This window comes from Taudactylus pleione, unplaced genomic scaffold (genome assembly GCF_031769625.1).
Source record: "Taudactylus pleione unplaced genomic scaffold, aTauple2 ptg000574l, whole genome shotgun sequence".
Taxonomy (NCBI): domain Eukaryota; kingdom Metazoa; phylum Chordata; class Amphibia; order Anura; family Myobatrachidae; genus Taudactylus; species Taudactylus pleione.
In genome coordinates, this window is record NW_028284976.1 from 1430187 (window position 1) to 1449839 (window position 19653).

A 19653-nucleotide genomic window follows, 5' to 3' on the forward strand; every position below is an offset into this window, starting at 1 on the left:
CCCTCCCTTAGGGGTGCCTAACCCTAAGGCTCCCCTGGGGGTGCATAACCCCCCCGCCCTCTGCACGCCTGGGATCACTTCTGTCGGGATGCCGGTCTCCCGGCATCGGTAAAATTACAGGCATCTAGCTTTAGACGCCTGTCATTTAACCCTCGCCAGGAATAAGCAATCTGGAAGCCGGCTGTCGGGATTAGATCCGCCGGCTTTCCGACTGCATACCCATATAATGGGCTTATTTTGGAACATGTCTATATCCTTTTTAGATCAAATAGAACTGAATTTAAACAAGATTGTGCACATATTGTTACTTTTATGAAGTGCTTCTAGTCACAATGTTTATATGTTGATATTAGAGGTCAAGGGGCCCATTTATAGAGTTTTATCATGCGTAACGAGTCGTATGATGGACACTATCTTAAATTCTAACAGGTATTTTCAGTACGTTATTTTGTTTAACATTTTTCATGGAATAAATGTAATATATTGACATACTGGTTTGAAACCTATTTTAGTATTTATCAGTGCAGCTATTTCTATATATTAATATGAGGTTGACTATACCTCCATTTTAGAGGTTGCAGATTATAATCACTCAGTGCTTGATTGATTCATTTGATCTATAGGGGTATAAAGTTTTTGATGTGCCATTGTGTTTCACACATTCAAATGCACTCACTTCAGTTTTTTACCTTTTTAATATTGACAGAAGGAAAGCAAAATCTGTAATATTTAATGTATCATGCTAGTACAATTAAGTTTATTCTGAAATTAACATTTAATACAAAATGTATATTATGAAATGAACTTATCAATGCAAATACAAATTTAAGAATCTAAAAAATGTTTAATACATATCTGCTTAGTACTATAACCCATTTTTCAATTGTTTCCAAATAGCAACACACTACTTCTTATCCTTTTTTCCTATTTGGGAACACCAGGATATGACCCCGTTTTGATCCTTGGTGTTCCAATTTGGGAACAATGGTTTGTTTTTGTTTTTTTTTTCTAAATGGCTCTTGAAATTTTTTTTGTTTTGTATCCTATACGTAGTAACATCATTTTAAGTAAAAAAAAACTCTTAACAAAATGGGTTAATGAATTCACGTTATTGAAAATTTTGCACTGAAATTAAAAATGTTCTTCTGACTTAGCAATGTGATTGGGTCTATGTATCACATCCATTGTTTTTCATGGTGTCTGTAAACTCTTCCAGGGCTTGATCACCATCTTGCCAATTGAGGATGTAGGTTTTACTGCTAAACACATACCTGAAAGAAAATAAAATAATTTTTATTTTTTTTACTCATAACATCTAGACCACAGGTTTTCAAATTCGTTCCTCAGGTCTCTTCACAGAATCACAAGTGATATAATTAGCTCTTCTAAAATGTGTCAGTGCATAATGAATACACTTGTGCACCTGCTGGGTGACCTGGAAAACATGACCTGTGTGGGGTCCTGAGGACCAAGTTTGAGAACCACTGATCTAGATGTACTGGGCTGTGGCAAAAACATTTTTGGAAAAATAAAACCATAAATTGGCTAAACACCAAGATAAGTGATACTGAAAAGGTTAATTGCAAAACTTTTTAGAACAATTCACTATATTTTGTATATTTTAGAGATTAAAGCAGATATTGGGAAAATCAATATGTACTTAACACAATTTTCTAGGACCAGCACTGTACACAATGTTGGATGAATTATGGTAATAGTGGCAGCATGCTTATTGCAGGACAGCATTTCTCTCTCTCCCGCCACAAGTCTTCTGCGACGCCTTACAAAGTACATAACCAAAAAAGTGACTAACATTACAATACATATACAATGGAGGACAAGGACAGGTATACCGTATATACTCGAGTATAAGTCGACCCGAATATAAGCAGAGGTACCTACTTTTACCACAAAAAACTGGGAAAACTTATTGACTCAAGTATAAGCCTAGGGTGGGAAATGCAGCAGCTGGTAGTGCCCCCAGTAGTAATCCCCCCCTGGTAGTGCCCTCAGTGGTAATCCCCACTTTCAGTGCCCCCAGTAGTATTCCCCCCCTGGTAATGCCTCCAGTGGTAATCCCCTTTTCTCCTTCATCCACTAGGGGACACTGGAGTTCAAGACAGTGGGGTATAGACGGTGGTAGAGCAGAGCCTGGCACTTTAAATAATTTAGAAGTGTGACTGGCTCCTCCCCCTCTATGCCCCATCAGCCCCAGTTTTTAGAATGTGCCCGAGAGAGCCGGTAGCACATCAGGCTGTCTCCAGCCTTTCTTATATAATTTTTATTTTTAGATATTAAACAAGCACTGAGGACAGACAGGCTGCTTACTGTGGCAGTCTGCCTGCTACGTGGGAGCCGCCGGGAAGGGCACCACACGGCTACTGCAGCCGGTGACCCTGAGGAGGGGGCACACAACTTGGAGTCATCGGACCCAGCGAGGACCCGCCACTGCTGACACCGGCATGTGTCCGGGTTCCTCGCCGCCCCCTCAGCCCAGCATCCCGGCTGCAGCAGTTGTAAGTATAACCACTGCTCCTGATTAGCAGGAGCAGTGGACATTAGAGCTGGGCTCAGTGACATGCCGCTAGCTGTCACTGTTAGCTGCTAAAACACCAGAGCTAGCGGGGGTGGAAATGGCGCGTTCTGACAGCGGCGCCATTGGTACGGGCTCTCCCTCTCGGTGCTCTGCACTGCAGCAGCATCCCTGAGCCCTAAGTAAGTGGCTAACTGTTGCGCGCCCAGTACATACAGCCGCTAAGCGCATTCAAGGCAGCCCGCCATTTATAAAAACTGGAACATCCTGCCGGAGCATAGTCGGCAGTCAGTTCCAATATAGGTGGTCTCTGCTCCCTCTTTTATTAAGAGGGGTCGCACTGCAAGCGCTGACTCACCCCCGCTCGGGAGAGAACTGAAGGACTGGGCCCGCCGCAGCTGAGACGGCTGAGTCCGGGTCTCCCGCCCTTCCCCCCCACAGTGGGGAGATGTGTGTTCTGCAGCCGACGAATAGGACAAAGTGACAGACGGCTTGCTGCGCTGTCACTTATAGGAAGCACTGGCGCTGTCTCCGTATGTACAGCGCCAGTAGGACTAAGACGGCCTGCTTATATATTAGCCGTTAAACAGCGTGGCTGAAAGGTGCTTTGATAACTGGCGCCGGTACCTCGTGAAACTTGTTTAAATGCGTCGGCGCCCTCCACAGCAGGACATCAGCCAATGCTCTCCTCCTGCCTAGAAGGAGGTGTACTCGGGTGGTGTGAGGATCCGAGTTTTCACTCGTGATCGCTCTCCCTACCCCCCCCCCTCCCCCGTGAGAATGTATGCAGCGCGTACCAGCCACCTGCAAGAGAGCCCCGCTTCCCTATTAAGGGCAGTGTCTACTACCTGCTTCAGTGCCCTAACACCGGCTGCACTGATGGTGAGTCTTAGCCTATTGCTACTCCTCCCCCACCCTCGCGCTGAGCGGGTGCACTATTACTCCGCTTTATGCAGTTCTGTTGAGGGGGCAGCTGCTTTAGCCGGGACTCTTCCTGGCTAGCGTGGACATTAAGCGCAGTATTTTCCTCTACCCCAGCGTAGTGTAAGCTATGTTTATAGTCATATATATATATATATATATATATATATATATTATACCTTTTTTCGAAGGTAGTCTACGGACAATATAGAACAAAGCCTTAATCCAAATGCCGCGAGAATAATAGTGTATCGTGGGTGAGGAGAACTCCCTATTGGGTTGGTTTTAAAACCAGTGTTGGCTGAAGGGACGGGGCCTTGGGTCGATGCTCCCATATCATCCCTACTCAGGAACGGGAGTCCCATATCGTGCTGACCATCCCTTTGGTCCAGCATTAGAGGCTGGGACGCCCACTTCTCTAGCACTATGTTAATAGCGGCTGCTGGCCTTATCTCCTGCTTAGATTGAGGGTGAGGGTCTTGCGCTGTGGATTCCCCAAGGGACAGGTCTCCCTTTTAATATGTTGGGAGGGCTCTGTCAGTTTAGAGAAGCACAATTTTGTGAAATGTTACATGTAATCAGCGTGTGGTGCAGTGCGCTCCACATGCACATCATTTTCACTGAAGCATAGCACAGCTCACTTTCTGGGGCAGTACTCCCATAAGTATGTGGATTGTTACTCTTCTGCAATAGCTCACCTGATAAGGCGAGTACACCAGTAACATGAGGGTCCCAGAATCGATACCAGTCTGGGACAGCACGCTGCTAAAATATCCTGCCCCTTATGCCGTAGCAGACTGACGGCCACACATGGCACATGAGCAGTCTCCCTGCGTGGAGGTAAGCCACATGTATGTGTATATTTGTATTTATACTAAGCCCTGCTTTAGAACATATGTCTGGTGTGAAGTTTGTCCTGGGTCTCAGTTCCTTCCAGGGCTCTAACTATTGCTCATGTTCTCATTTTACAATATCATCACCTGCTAATCGTGTATGTAGGTAGGCATATGCATAGGTGGATATATATATATATATCGCTTCTTATATCGCTTCTTATCCTTACCATAAAAGCAGGGGTAGGATCTGCTCTTATCCGTTTTATGTCTGATACCTAGCACATTTTAAAAGAAAGATGATGCAATTGGAGGCTGGGCTCTCCTAATGTAGTTGGTGCAATAACTCCGCTTTACACTACACTCCCTAAGGATTTATATGTGTTTGTATATCTGTATCAGTATGTGTGATTGCATATATATATATCTATATGTGTGTATATATATATATATGTATATATATGGTATGCCTATATTTCCGCGGATGGGAAGCCGCCTGGGATTACCAGATGCTGGGGGCCGCTGGTGCTCGGGCTCGGTCCTCGGGACCCCGGGCAGTGCATGGTTCCGGGGCTCCTCGCGGAATCGCAGGTGAAATTTAATTAGCTCCACTTTAAAAATGTGTCAGTGAGTAATGGATACACCTGTGGTCCTGCTGGGTGACCTGGGTGATGTGACGTGTGTGGGGTCCTGGGGACCGAGTTTGGGAGCCACTGCTGTAAGCTATATCCATATATATATTATATGGTGGCTATGGACTGAAGTCATGTTCTGTGGCTTGCATAGTGACAATTCCCTATGGCATTGCTTCCAGTATGGACCCTATACATCTTGTATGTCCATACATGTATATACAGATATGTACTTGCATCCTCCTGAGGCTATAGTTCTGTTCCAGTCAGTCTATATCTATGGCGCTCCTTTTCGGGGGACCTATGATCTACAACTACACTCCAGTGGCGCACTTGGTAGCAAACTGATATGACTCCTAAGAGTGCAGGATATATATATTTATATTTATTTATTTATTTTATATTTATAGCATGCTGATCTCCTGGTGCAGGAGTCTGACAAGTAAGCTTACTATGTTGGCATTAACTCTTCCTTTCAAAGAGATTGCCTTCTCATGCAACTGTTATGTCTGTGGGTACATGTGTATAAATACTGATATATTCCCATTCCTTGAATATATCCTAATAATTGGGAAATACTGTTTTTTTTTTAGCCCTAACTGGGGTTATCACTACAGATATATTCCTTCTTTACTTGGGATAACTAATGCATTCTATGTACAGGTACCCTTCTCTGTATCGATTCTGGTACTCCATGTTATTGTCTTGTCGCATATCTCAATAAAATGGGTCCCTAGAGGGACCCTAGGTACATTTCCTATCAGTACATAAGGAATCCAGGTTCTCTACCATCCTCAGGGCTTAATTAGTTAAATTGCTTGAAGGCCTACGGCCACCCGCTGATATAGGCAGGGTCAGGCCTGGATTGTATTAGATTGGTGGCCGTAATACGCACTTCACCATTATAAGGGTTAATGTAAGGCTACTTACACTAGCAGACCGTATTTGGGGTAGATGTATAATCTTTATATGGATAAACATCCCTAATGGAACAAGCTCAGGTATAGAGTCCTGTTGTATAACCTTCTTGTCTCCTCTAACGTTTTGCTAGTTTTCTACAGTATTTTCTACTGCAACATCTCCAGATTGAAGTCCGTGCTGTAGAGCATTTGTCTTAGACCGCTGAAGCTACTCTCTATCTCTGACGGGGCAGGTTGCTGTGAGTTGGAAAAGGTCAGTGACATTCTACATAGCGTCCAGAGGGTTTCTGGTCGCCCACAGGTAAGCGGGCTTACCCCACTAATGCCTCGGAAGAGACTCCTATTTCAGGCAACCTGACATTACATAGTGTTATTCTCTATTCCGCACCCCAGCTGCTGTCCTAGCAGCCATCCGCTCTTTTAATCAGTTGGCTCTAGTTTTTAGAGCGTTCCTGGTGTGTGGGTGCATAGTTCCAATATTGAGATTAGTGACACTATTCTACTAGAATCTGTTGGGTTCTGGACTGAAGAGCATCTATAGGCTAGTGCACATCTTTACATTAAAGGGTGACAGGGGGCCTGGTGGGTTTTTCCGGTTCAGTATCTGTTGCTATTTCATTACATTGACGGGTGCCTCCATGGCTGTCCTAGTGCTCTAGCCTTACTGTATGGGATGCTTCCCTATATTGGTAGCTCTCCCTGGGTGGCTGTTGCATCTGTGCTGTTTAACTGCCAGGGTATCCTGGTTGTTTTCATACTATGTTCGGACCAGCAGTTGATACTGACTACGCACTACCATCATGTTGGAAGTTGTCTGTCTGGGGTTTTGTTGCTGTGGTTTCTTTTCAGCTGCAGGGTTTCAGTCGCTGTTTTATCACTCTGTTTGAAGAATGGGTTGTTCTGCTGTCTGACCCTCTGAAAGGGATTGTAGTCTCAATCCTCTCGAAGCCGCCTCTGCCTCTTCCCCAGTGGGATCTCCAATTGTCGGAGATCTCTATGGTCTAACCCTTCCGCTGGTTAACAACCTTGTAGTAGTTGGACCTCCAGACTGGTTTAGGGCTGCTTCGGTCTTGACTTTTGCCTCCCAGTATACTCTTTATTAGGAGTCTGTGGACAGGATCAGTTCTGTATTTGTAGAATGGTATCGTTATACTTATATCTATATGAGTTATGTTCAGCGTGCTGGGATTCTGCTGTCTGCGACTGTGGCAGCTTCCTGTTTCTGGATCTGGTACGGTTTTCTCGAGTTTTGTTCTTTGGTTACTGCCCTTCTCCTATGGCTTCGGGCTGGGGTTCTCTGCTCCCAACAGTCCGGCTTGGTCTGTTTTCAGCTGAGCTTACAGTGTTCTGATGCTTCTCACCTGAGGGTGTTTTCTCGCTAGCCGCTTTATTCCATTCGATTTATGCTGTACGTTGTGCAATTTCTGTGACTGTTCAGCAAGGAGTTCTGATTGTCTCCTGGCTCTACGACACTTGATCTTCAGCTCTTGCCTTTCCGTTGGGCCTCCGGTTCTGTGCGGTCCCTGTTTCGGTTTGGCTGAAGGGTCGGCAAGTTCTCCGCGCTTCCCACCCGGGAGGTTGGCTTTGGGACGTCCCCACTGTCTTGAACTCCAGTGTCCCCTAGTGGATGAAGGAGAAAACAGGATTTTGGTACTTACCGATAAATCCCTTTCTCCGATTCCACAGGGGACACTGGACGCCCGCCCTGCGCTGCGTACCTGCCGTTTTGTTTGGTACCTTTTATAGTTGTGTGACTGCATGTTTTCCCTGCAGTGGGTTCCTTTGTTCTCCTTCAGTCGGTCTTGTTCCGTTCTGTGGTCTTCTCCTTCTCCTCGTTTTCCTGTTGTCCTCCGTCTCCTCTCGGGCTCAGTTCTTAAACTGGGGCTGATGGGGCATAGAGGGGGAGGAGCCAGTCACACTTCTAAATTATTTAAAGTGCCAGGCTCTGCTCTACCACCGTCTATACCCCACTGTCTTGAACTCCAGTGTCCCCTGTGGAATCGGAGAAAGGGATTTATCGGTAAGTACCAAAATCCTGTTTTCTCTTTCATCCACTAGGGGACACTGGAGGTTGCTTACGCTGGGGTATAAAGGCGTGGATAGCTGGAGCTGGCACTTTAAATAATTTAGAAGTGTGAAGCTCCTCCCCCTCTGCCCCACCAGCCCTCAGTTTAGAAAATGTGCCCTTTGGAGCTGGTCACAATCTGCTGTGCTTATTTTTTTCTTTACATCTTTTACACTTGATGGGTACCCTTCGCCACCTCTCTAAAGGTGGGGTCCGGGTACCCGGCGCCCTGACTTGTTAGAAGCAGGAAGGAGTGCACAGTGCTTATACTAAAAGCACTGACAGCTCCTTATCGCCACAGCACATCTCTAACAAGGAGAAGAGAGTGCTGAAGCTGAGAGAGCCCTTCGGGGAATGCAGTGAGTATGAGGCTGCGTGTTCCCCGCTGCTCCCCTCACCCCCCCCCCCTTCCTCTGCTACCTATCGTGCCTCTCCTACTGCCCAGGTATTTAGCGCTACAGCACTGATAACTAATCAGCCCACGCTGGTAGCTGCACGTTAGCGGCTGCAGCATAGCGGGGCTTACACCTGTTCCCCGCCCGCCGGGACCTTCACTGCGGCAGCGGGGCTCTGCCGGCACTGTTACATGTGGGAGCCAGCAAGCACTGTCGCTGCTCCCACACGCACCTTCCGCAGCCGCTCTCCTCCCCCCTGCCGACAGCTTTGCTGCGGGAACAGGGGGCACTGTAAAAGTACTGGCTCCTCCGTTTAACGGAGCTAGCAGCCATTTCCGAGCCCTGGGGACTTGAAGCAGGGGGCGGAGCCTATATAGCGTGGGCTCTCTAAGGCACGGCAGAGAGCTGTTATTAACAGCGTGTATGCCGTTTTTACACTCAACCTGCACCTCTCCCTCATAGAGGTAATGTGCAGCTGTCATGGCTCCTGCTTCCACTACAGGATCCTGTGCAAAGGACTGTAGGTGATTTACACTGAAGAAGTTTGCAGTGTACAGACAGAAGGCTGGATTCCTGTGCTGCCATCCCTGTGCTGCAGGACATTTACATCACTACAACCCTGGTAAAGAGGCTGTAAGTAACTGGGGTGTAAGTGCAGGGGAATCTGATCTGTGGGGAGGGGGTACCTCCTCCTCTGTGTCCCAAACCAGCCTTTGTCATTTCTTTGTCTTTTCTGTTAAGCTGGGTAACTGTGTGTACCATGTCCAGCAGAACCAAGGCTGCTCAAAAGCTGTTTGTCTGTTCCAAGTGTAACAACAAACAGACCAAGCCGCATGCTACTGGGTCCACATTATGTGATGCTTGTATAACAATGGATCCACAGATGGCGATTACTAGCTCACCTGCTCCGCCGTGGGCGCTGACATGGTAGGAGTTATGTCAAACTTAACATCAGTGTTAGCTGAGGCTCAGCCTCCCTGGGTGGCTGGGTTAACCAAACACCCTGGTGCAGGTTATGGGTACAGCGGTGTCTGCACCCTCCACTTCTTATCAGCGTACTATAACGACTGCTCTCCAGGCAGAAGAGTCGGAGGAAGAATTCATCGCCACGGAGGATACCAAAGAGGGGGGCGGTACCCCTCAAAAGTTAGAGTCCGCCTCTGCCGGGGTGGATTTTCTAATTTTGGCGGTCAGAAATGTCCTTAATTTACCTGAGGATATGTTTCCTGCATCCCAGGAGTGTGAATTATTTCACAGCGGTTCCAAAATTCCACGTCTGTTTCCGTCAAGCCATCCTTTTGCATCATCCATGATGGAGTAGTTGGAAACACCTCCTCCTGTAGATGCGTCTGTCTTCCATCTCTCTAAGAAAACAGAACAGCACTTCCAGTGCCGGGTATTACAGTGTTAAAGGACCCTTCGAATAGTAAGTGGGAGACAACACTAAGAAGCATCTGGGGGCTCAATTAAACCTGCCCTTGTTACGGCCTGGGTTAACAAGGCTGTGGTTTGCTGGGCTGACCAGTTGATTACAGGACTCAGGTATTTCCAGATATCTGTGTATGCTATTTTGGGCAGCAGACCTCTCTGGTTGTGCGCTGGGCAAGCAAACGCAGAGTCCAAGCGTGCAGTGTAGGGTTTACCATTCACTGGTGACATGCTTTTTGGCCCGGAATTGGGTATCCCAGGCCTCGTGGGGTAAGTCTTCTTTCCTCCCACCTACTGCTCCGGCTCCCAGAAGAGCTTACACCTTCGTTTCATGGTAGAGCCAGAGGTGCTCCCACGCAAGCTAGAGGCGGCAGAGGGAGAGGTCGCCCACGCACTGTTGCAGGAGCCTTAACCAGCTAAAAACAGGTGGCATGACGGTCTTCCGCCCCACCTGGGGTCTCCTGCTGTGGGAGTCCGCTTGCAGAAATTTCAAACAGTGAATTCGCAGACTAATTTCCCTGGGGTACTGAATAGACTTCAGAGTCCCCCATCCACTTCAGTTCTTCACAACCTACAGACAAGGCCAGGGTTCTACAAGAGGCTATCCAGTCTCTAATAGTGTCATCTGGGCTAGTTCCGGTTCCGGAGCATCAACGAGGTATGGGGTTTTTACTCTAACCTGTTTGTCGTGCACAAACCGGTTGGTTCGGTCAGATCCATTTTAAACCTCAAGTCCTTACACCTGTACCTGAGGATGTATTGTTCCAGAAATGGAATCTCTGCAGTCCATCAGGGGTGAGACCAGGGGAATTCCTTTTATCCATGGATTTCGAGGATGCCTATCTCCATGTTGCCATTTGGGAACCGCATCAAGCCTTCCTGCAGTTTGCTATACTGCAGAATCACTACCTATCTCGAGCATAACCGTTCAGGTTATCCTCGGCTCCCCGCATTTTTACAAACTCATGTCAGTCATGATTGCTTTCCTTCGGTCAGTGGGAGTGAACATAGGGCCTGATTCAGAGCCGGACGCTATTTGCGCTCGCTTGTTCAGAAAAAGGGGCCGGATATTTAATTGAGCGCTCGCTCTTTGTGGTCTGTTGGCGCCTCTATGTCTGAGCGAGCGAATGAAATATGCGCTCGCTATTTTGTAAAGACGCCCCCTGGCCGCTCGCATCATAAGTCATCTCCGCTATTTATTTGATTAATCGAGTACATCGAAAGGCATCTGAACTGCTCGCAGTGCTTGTGGTTGGATTTTCCTACAGCAATCATGCGAACAGTTCAGGCTAAGAAACAATCAAGTGACGTGATCGATGACGCTGCTTTGTTAATTATGCACACCCTTAAAACGCCCGTTTTGGCACGCCTGCGTTCGGATCACCACTCCCCATTTTCAAGCACCTTCCCCTGTTACCACCCACAAACGCCTCATTCTGTCACTCAAATTAGCAGGCATTCGCTATTTTGCGAGCACACAATTTCCGACCGCAATGAATGGCTCGCGCATGCGTATTACAACCCATACGCATGCGCAGTTGTGCGAACATCGCTCGGAGAGAACGAGCGGCCGCTTACGAGCGGCTCTGAATCAGGCCCATATTCCCTTATTTGGACGACCTATTACTCAAGGCTTCATCGGTAACCCTTCTCTCAGACCATGCCTTACTGACATATCACACTTTAATCCAACACTGTTGGATAATCAACTTCAAGAAATCACATCCCTATCCATCCCAGAAGCTCCTGTTTCTGGGCATGATCTTGGAAACTGCATCAGAGGGTTTTTTTCTTCTAATAGACAAAACCCGGGATATTGGTTGTTAGTTCAGTTGGTCCTCAGACCGAAGAAGGTGTCCCTACTTCTTTGTCTGCGTCTCTTGGAAAAAAAATAAAAAATGGTAGCTGCTTTCCAGGCACTACAGTTCGGATGGTTTCACCCCAGAGTGTTTCAACCGGACCTCCTGTCACAAGTCTCAGGATCTCATCTGCTTCTGCAATGACAGATCCGTCTGAACCCGGTTACCAGAGGGGCTCTCCTCTGGTGGACACAATCCAACAATCTTTGGGCGGGCTGAAGATTCGGAGGGTGAAATTGGACTATCGTAATAACGGTTGCCAGCCTTCGAGGATGGAGAGCAGTAGTCCTCAAGTATCACTTTCAGGGTAGATGGTCCCCTCTGGAACAGAAGTGGCCCATAAATGTGTTGGAAATAAGGCCCTCATTCAGAGCCGTTCGCTATTTGCGTTCGTTCGTTCAAAAACAAGGGGTGGCTATTCAAATGATCCGTTCGCACATTGCAGTCTGTTCACACCTCTAAGTCTGAACGAGCGAGCAAAACATACGCTCGTTTATTTGTTAAAAACGCCCCCTGGCCGCTCACACCATACGTCATGTCCGCTATTTATTAGATTAATCGAGTACATCGAACAGGATATGAACTGCTCGCTATTCTTGTGGTTGGTTTTTTCAACCGCTATTTTGCGAGCAGTTCTGAGTTAAAAAAAAACAAGTGACGTGGTCAATGACGCTGCTGGATTAATTATGCACACCCATAAAACGCCCGTTTTGACATTTAAGCACGCCTGCGTTCTGATCTCCACTCCCCGTTTTCAAGCACCTTCCCGTTACCACCCACATACGCCTCATTCTGTCACTCAAAATAGCAGGCACTCGCTATATTGCGTACAAACGATTTTCAGCCGCACTGACTGGTTCGCGCATGCGTACTAAAAACCGTACGCATGCGCAGATGTGCGAACAACGCTCGGAACGAGCGTACTGCCGCTAGCGAGTGGCTCTGAATGAGGGCCTAAGAGCGATTTTTCAATTCTCTTATAGAAACAACAGAGTTTCTAAAGTCTCGTCCGGTAAGAATTCAGTCTGACAACGCAACGACCGTCGCTTAAATCAACCGACAGGGCAGGACTCTAAGTCGCATGGCCATGCGAGAAGTAACTCAGATTCTCTCGTGGGCCAAAATTCAGTCAGTAATCCTGTCAACTGTATTCATCCCGGGTGTGGACAACTCGGAAGTAGATTACCTAACTCGCCAGGACATCCATCCCAGGGAATGGAAGCTTCATCCAGACGTGTTCTATGCACTGATTCATCGCGGGGGTGTCCTCAGGTGGACCTCATGGAGTCATGATTAAATTATCAGCTCCCAGTATAAGTGTCAAGAACTCTGGATCCGCAGGCAGAGGATGTCGACGCTCTGACAGTTCCATGGATCTACGACTTCGTTGACCTTTTTCCTCCGATTCCTTTTCTTGCTAGTCTTCTCAAGAGATTACAACACGAGTCTGCCTCTTTCATTCTAGTGGCTCCAAGCTGGCCTCTAAGAAGCTAGTTGTCGAATCTTTGGTCCCTATTGGTAGACGACACGTGGCCCCTTCCTCTGCGGCCGGATCGTCTTCAGCAGGGTCTTTTCGTCCACCCCAACTTAGCGCAGCTGAGTTTAACGGGGTGGCTCTTGAAACGATATCTTAAGACGTAGAGGTATCCCAGACTCTGTTATTCCTACCATGCTGCGCGTCAAGAAGCCATTTTCGGCTGCGCATTATCATCGAATCTGACGTTCTTATATGTCTGGGTTTTACGTCTAGGATTTTTCGTCCTGACGGGATTGGATTATGGCTTTCGCCTTGGAACTTTAAAGGTGCAGGTCTTTGCCCTTTCCATTTTCTTTCAACGCAAATTGGCCCTCATTCCTGAGGTGCAAACAGTTCTTCAGGGGGTCTTGCGTGTGCAGCCTCCTTTTGTACCTCCGGTAGCTCCTTGGGATTTCAACTTAGTGATTCTGTTTCTTCAGTTGCCCTTGTTCGAACCTTTTGGAAGCGGCTGATCTTAAGTACTTGTCCTGGGAGATGGTCATCCTTCTGGCTCTAGCTTCGGCTCGTAGAATTCCGGACTTGGGCGCTCTGTTCTGTAAGCCACCTTACCTTGTGTTTCATGCTGATAGGGCGGAATTCTGGACGGTTGCCGCCTTCCTTCCCAGGGTTGTGTCAGTTTCCATATCAACCAGCCTATTGTGGTTCTGTCGTTGGTGGAGGACTCGGGTGATTCTTCTACCTTGGGGGTGGTTAGTGCTCTCCACATTTATGTTGCCAGGACAGCGTCCCTCCGTAAGTCAGTCAGTTTTTGTCCTATGATGCTGTTCGGAGGTGTTGGGCAACTCTAAGCAGACGTTGGCACGTTGGATAGGCTACATAGATTGTAAGCTCCACTGGGGCAAGGACTAATGTGAATGGACTCTCTGTAAAGTGCTGCGGAATATGTGTGCGCTATATAAATAACTGGTAATAAATAAATAAATAGGCTGACTATTCATCAGGCTTATATGTTAGTGCTGGACGTCGGCCTCCTTCGTCCTTTTCAGCTCATTCCACACGTTCTGTGGGGGCCGGTAGGGGAGCCTCCACGTCACAATTGTGCAGTGCGGCCACTTGGTCTTCTGTTCACACTTTTGAAAATCTTTTTTTTTTTTTCAGATTTGACACGTTTGCTGCTTCAGCATTACGTTTTGGCCTTCTTGTTATACAGGTTCTACAGAGCGCTCCCACCCGTGGGGAAAACTTTGGGACGTCCCCAGCGTAAGCAACCTCCAGTGTCCCCTAGTGGATGAAAGAGAAAATGGGATTTTGGTACCTACCGGTAAATCCTTTTCTCTGATTCCACAGGGGACACTGGATGCCCACCTCTGCGCTCTTAGCCTGCCTGTTCAGTTTGTTCTGTATGTGGTATGTTTTCATTATTGTATGTTCCTCTCTCCCTTTTACTCCACTTGTTCTCCATCTCCTCTCGGTCTTTATTTTCTAAACTGAGGGCTGGTGGGGCATAGAGGGGGAGGAGCTTCACACTTCTAAATTATTTAAAGTGCCAGCTCCAGCTATCCACGCCTCTATACCCCAGCGTAAGCAACCTCCAGTGTCCCCTGTGGAATCAGAGAAAAGGATTTACCGGTAGGTACCAAAATCCCATTTTAGCGCCCCCAGTAGTAATTGCCCCCCCCTTTTAGTGCCCCCTGTAGTAATCACCCCCTGGTAGTGCCCCCAGTGGTAATCCCCCCTTTTAGTGCCCCCAGTAGTAATCTCCCCCCCCTGGTAGTGCCCCCAGTAGTCCCCCCCCCCCCCCCCCCAGTAGAGCGACACATAATAAAGATAAAAAAATAAACACTTACCTGAAACCCCCGCTCCTGGTCCCGCCGCTAACAGCTCCTCCGGCCGCTTTGCATGGGAGAGATGTCATTACTCATCTCTCCCATCACCCACTGCGGGAGCCGTAAGATGGCTCCCGCAGTGGGAGCAGCGGCTGAGAGTCTGACAGACTCAGCGGCTGCTGATTACAACAAACACACAGCTGCCGGCTCCGGCGGCTGTGTGTTTGTGCTGTGTAGCGCTGACCGAACTCCGTCCGGTCAGCGCTATACACTTCGCTCGAGTATAAGCCGAGGGGGTACTTTTTCAGCACAAAAAATGTGCTGAAAAACTCGGCTTATACTCGAGTATATACGGTAATATACATTGGTGGCCATAACACCCAAATAAGCAACAGAGCAAAGCAACCAAGTGTTAGGTGCCCTAGTGGGGAGTAATAAAGGTGCCTTACACACATAGCGATGTGCTCACAATCTGTCATTGTGTCTGATTTCCCCTTGAACTCTCCCCGGCAGTCGTGGGCACGATTTAAAAACTGTCCAATGTGACAAACGATCTATCGTGCCTCCTAACTATTCCAGTGCATCGTGACTGAGATTGGCAGATCTGCCCTACAGAACGGCAGATCTGAAGATGCGATTTACGACCTGAGCGGGGACGCGGGCATATTTTACACAATTTGTCATCACGATGCGTCGGAATTGGGCAAATCGTGTAAAATAGTGCTAAGTGTGTAGGCACTTTAAGAAGTAAATAAAAAATAAAATAAGGAGAAGCACAAGAGGGTAGAGATGCAACTTTTCTGCTTGCGTTAAGTCTAACTCTTACTGTATGAGACAGTGCACTTTTAAATAGAAATATTCAGGCCACTCTTTATCCTCCCTCCTGACAAAGGCAGCCTGAATTATTTTAAGTACATGTAGATCAGTGCTTAAGCTATGTTTGGTTTGTATATCTTTCACGTTATTATTGGTTGTCTCCTCCAAGCAGACCTTGCAACCTAATACTCAAGTATGATGGGAGGAATTGTAGTTTCTCTCTGCACTGTTCACTTCTTCCCTTGTAGATTCTTCCCGAATTGCCTCTCATACTACCCATGGGGAGTAACATGAAGCACAGGTGCCGGCATGCTGGGGCAGGCGTGCTTGAACATGTAGTCCCACTGTACATGACATTACAAACTATTTTTTAGACCGTTAATCCTGCACCCACCTCTACCCGGGGGTATGGGGAATAGCCACTGGGCTGACCAATTTGGGGCTAGTTTATGTTATGATAGGGGGATCCCACACTGTGTGCCTCTGCTATAGCGTAAGCCCCCCAGTTGGTGCCGGGGTTTTTCTCCCAACTTTCCAGTACCACACCAGGCTGTGAAGTCTGGGGCTGGTTATGGTTTTGTGGGATGACCCCACTTTTTTTTTTTTTTTTTTTTTGTGACCATTCAGCTGTGATATTTCTGCAGTTTCTATTTGAGTTTACTAACACAATGCTTAGCAAATACTGGATTTGTATTCATGTCTATGAAAATGACATGTTTGCTACGATGGCCTAATGCCATCTAAAGTTGGAGATTTTACTAAATGGTTTGCCTACAGTAAATCTTTGAAAAACACCATCAATGCTAATGCTGCATACACACGTAAAGATTTTCTGTCCAACCATCCAACTAGTTGATTGATTGGAACGAAAATCTGGTAAGGTATGGGAGTAACTGATGATGAGCAATTTAAATGTTTGATCCAAACAATTTGTTTCAAACAACAGTTTTTATCCATTTTCCGACGTTTGGGAGCAAATTGCTGACTGTCATTTCCTTTCATACCTTACCAGATTTACATTCCAATCAACTAGTTGGATGGTTGGACAGAAAATCTTTACGTATGTATGCACCTTAAGTAAATTTTGCTCTAAGATTGTGGATTATTGTGTCAAGCTGTCTATATCAACTGGAATGAGCATTTAGCATTCTAAACCATTTTGATCCACATTCTTTCACGCCTCTATTTTTGAGGTTGTCCTTTCAGGCCAGTTTTCTATGTAGTTGCCACATAATTGTCGTATCAGATTGGGAAGTTCCTGACATATTTTCAAGCCAAACTTCACTTTTCAGCCATATGTCCATTTATTAGGATTATTTATTCACTTATGAGATGTGTTCCTGTTTTAGTTGAATGACTTTGGAAATGTCCCACACATTATGATGTGTATCGCTCCTGGTGGTTGGTGAAGTTGGGCAGTCTTGTTTTGTTTAGGAGAGTATTGTGGTTACTACTTTGATCCCCATGATTTAAAGCAAACCTCCTCCTAAATGGCCTCAAATCATCTCTCTATATAACATTTAAAAAATAAAATGTGCCAAAGCTATTTAAATTTTTCATAAAACTTACATTACTGTATGTGTATAATATACAGTCAGGTGCATAAATATTGGGACATTGACAGAATTGTCATATTTTGTTCTCTATTCACCACACAATGGCTTTGAAATGAAACAAACAAGATGTGCTTTAACTGCAGACTTTGTAATTACATCCAAATCAGGTGAACGGTGTAGGAATTACAACGGTTTCTATATGTGCCTCCCACTTTTTAAGGGGCCAAAAGTAATGGGACAAACTAAACAATCCTAAATCTAACTTTGACTTTTTAATACTTTGTTGCAAATCCTTTGCAGGCAATTACAGCCTGAAGTCTGGAACGCATAGACATCACCAGATGCTGGGTTTCATCCCTGGTGATGCTCTGCCAGGCCTCTACTGCAAATGTCTTCAGCTCCTGCTTGTTTTTGTGGCATTTTCCCTTCAGTTTTGTCTTCATCAAGTGAAATGCATGCTCAATCGGATTCAGGTCAGGGTATTGACTTGGCCACTGCATAACATTCCACTTTTTAGCCTTAAAAAAAACTCTTTGGTTGCTTTTGCAGTATGCTTCGGGTCATTGTCCATCTGCACTGTGAAGCGCTGTCCAATGAGTTCTGAAGCATTTGACTGAATATGAGCATATAATATTGCCCGAAACACTTCAGAATTCATTCTGCTGCTTTTGTCAGCAGTCACATCATCAATAAATAGAAGGGAACCAGTTCCATTGGCAGCCATACATACCCACGCCATGACACTACCGCCACCATGCTTCACTGATGGTGGTATGTTTTGGATCATGAGCAGTTCCTTTCCTTCTCCATACTCTTCTCTTCCCATCACTCTGGTACAAGTTGATCTTTGTCTCATCTGTCCATAGGATGTTTTTCCAGAACTGTAATGGCTTTTTTAGATGTTGTTTGACAAAGTCTAATCTGGTCTTCCTGTTTTTGAGGCTCACCAATGGTTTACATCTTGTGGTAAACCCTCTATATTCACTCTTGTGAAGTCTTTTCTTGATTGTTGACTTGACACATATACACCTACCTCCTGGAGAGTGTTCTTGATTTGGCCAACTGTTGTGAAGGGGTTTTTCTTCAACCAGAGAAATAATTCTTCTGTCATCCACCACCGTTGTTTTCCGTGGTCTTCTGGGTCTTTTGGTGTTGCTGAGCGCTCCAGTGCATTCTTTCTTTTTAAGAATGTTCCAAACAGTTGATTTGGCCACACCTAATGTTTTTGCTATCTCTCTGATGGGTTTGTTTTGATGTTTCAGCTTAATGATGGCTTGCTTCACTGATAGCTCTTTGGATCTCATATTGAGAGTCAACAGCAACTGATTCCAAATGCAAATGTCACACCTAGAATCAACTCCAGACCTTTTACTTGCTTAATTGATAATGAAATAATGAGGGAATAGCCCACACCTGTCCATGAAATAGCTTTTGAATTGATAGTCCCATTACTTTTGGCCCCTTAAAAAGTGGGAGGCACATATAGAAACCGTTGTAATTCCTACACCGTTCACCTGATTTGGATGTAATTACCCTCAAATTAAATCTGAAAGTCTGCAGTTAAAGCACATCTTGTTTGTTTCATTTCAAAGCCATTGTGATGGTGAATAGAGGCCAAAACATGAAAATTCTGTCAATGTCTCAATATTTATGCACCTGACTGTATATTGCTATGTGTTGTATAGCTCATAAGCATTTCAATACATGGCATATACCTGTCACCTGCATTAAGGGAAAACAATACGTAGAAATCCATAAAATATAAGGATAGGCTGCAGTGGGAGATGTTGATAAAGATCTCTCTCTCTTTTGGTACTTACAATGATGTGACTTCCCATGTGTCTGAATAATGATTCATTATCAGATAGTCCATGTTTGTTTGTAGTCGAAGTGAATCACTGCAGGCCATGTGACCAATGAATTGCCTCTTCTCACCAGCACTAGAGGCTTGGATGTCTGCTCTTGCAAGATGGAGAACAGTAGAACACCTTTTTATATTCTAAACTTTTGTGCTTTTGTTTAACTCTGGATACTGTAAAGGGAAGTGAAAAAACACGTTAAGTCATTAACTCACTGGTGTTCTATTTGTGTCAAAATTCAAATAGAGAGTATATTCTCAGCTTATATGTGCTTTATTTATACAATTGATATAAAGCAGAGGTTCCCAAACGCACTTCTCAATGCACCCCAACAGTTCAGGCTTTAGAGATATCCATTGTTGCGCACAGGTGGTTAAATCAAATTGACTGAGTACCCTGTGGTCAATCATGGATATCCTTTAAACCTGAGCTGTTAGGGTGCCTTGAGGACCGAGTTTGGGATCTTCTGGTATAAAGGGATCTAACAGTGCCAGGAAAACATTCTCTACACCACAGTTTCTCAAACTCTGTCC

The 19653-nt window shown here is 45.9% G+C and overlaps 1 protein-coding gene across 1 annotated transcript in view; it reads right to left on the reverse strand.

Annotated features, from left to right (window-relative positions):
* Positions 1 to 1168: 1168 nt before the first annotated feature.
* LOC148481549 (complement C3-like) overlaps positions 1169 to 19653 on the reverse strand; it is a 318755-nt gene continuing 300270 nt past the window's right edge. Inside the window, exons 40-41 of the mRNA XM_088453278.1 lie at positions 19082 to 19220; positions 1169 to 1271 (exon numbers count right to left, since the gene is read on the reverse strand). Of these exons, the coding sequence (XP_088309404.1) occupies positions 1169 to 1271; positions 19082 to 19220 (242 nt within the window). The remainder of the gene's footprint in view (positions 1272 to 19081; positions 19221 to 19653) is intronic.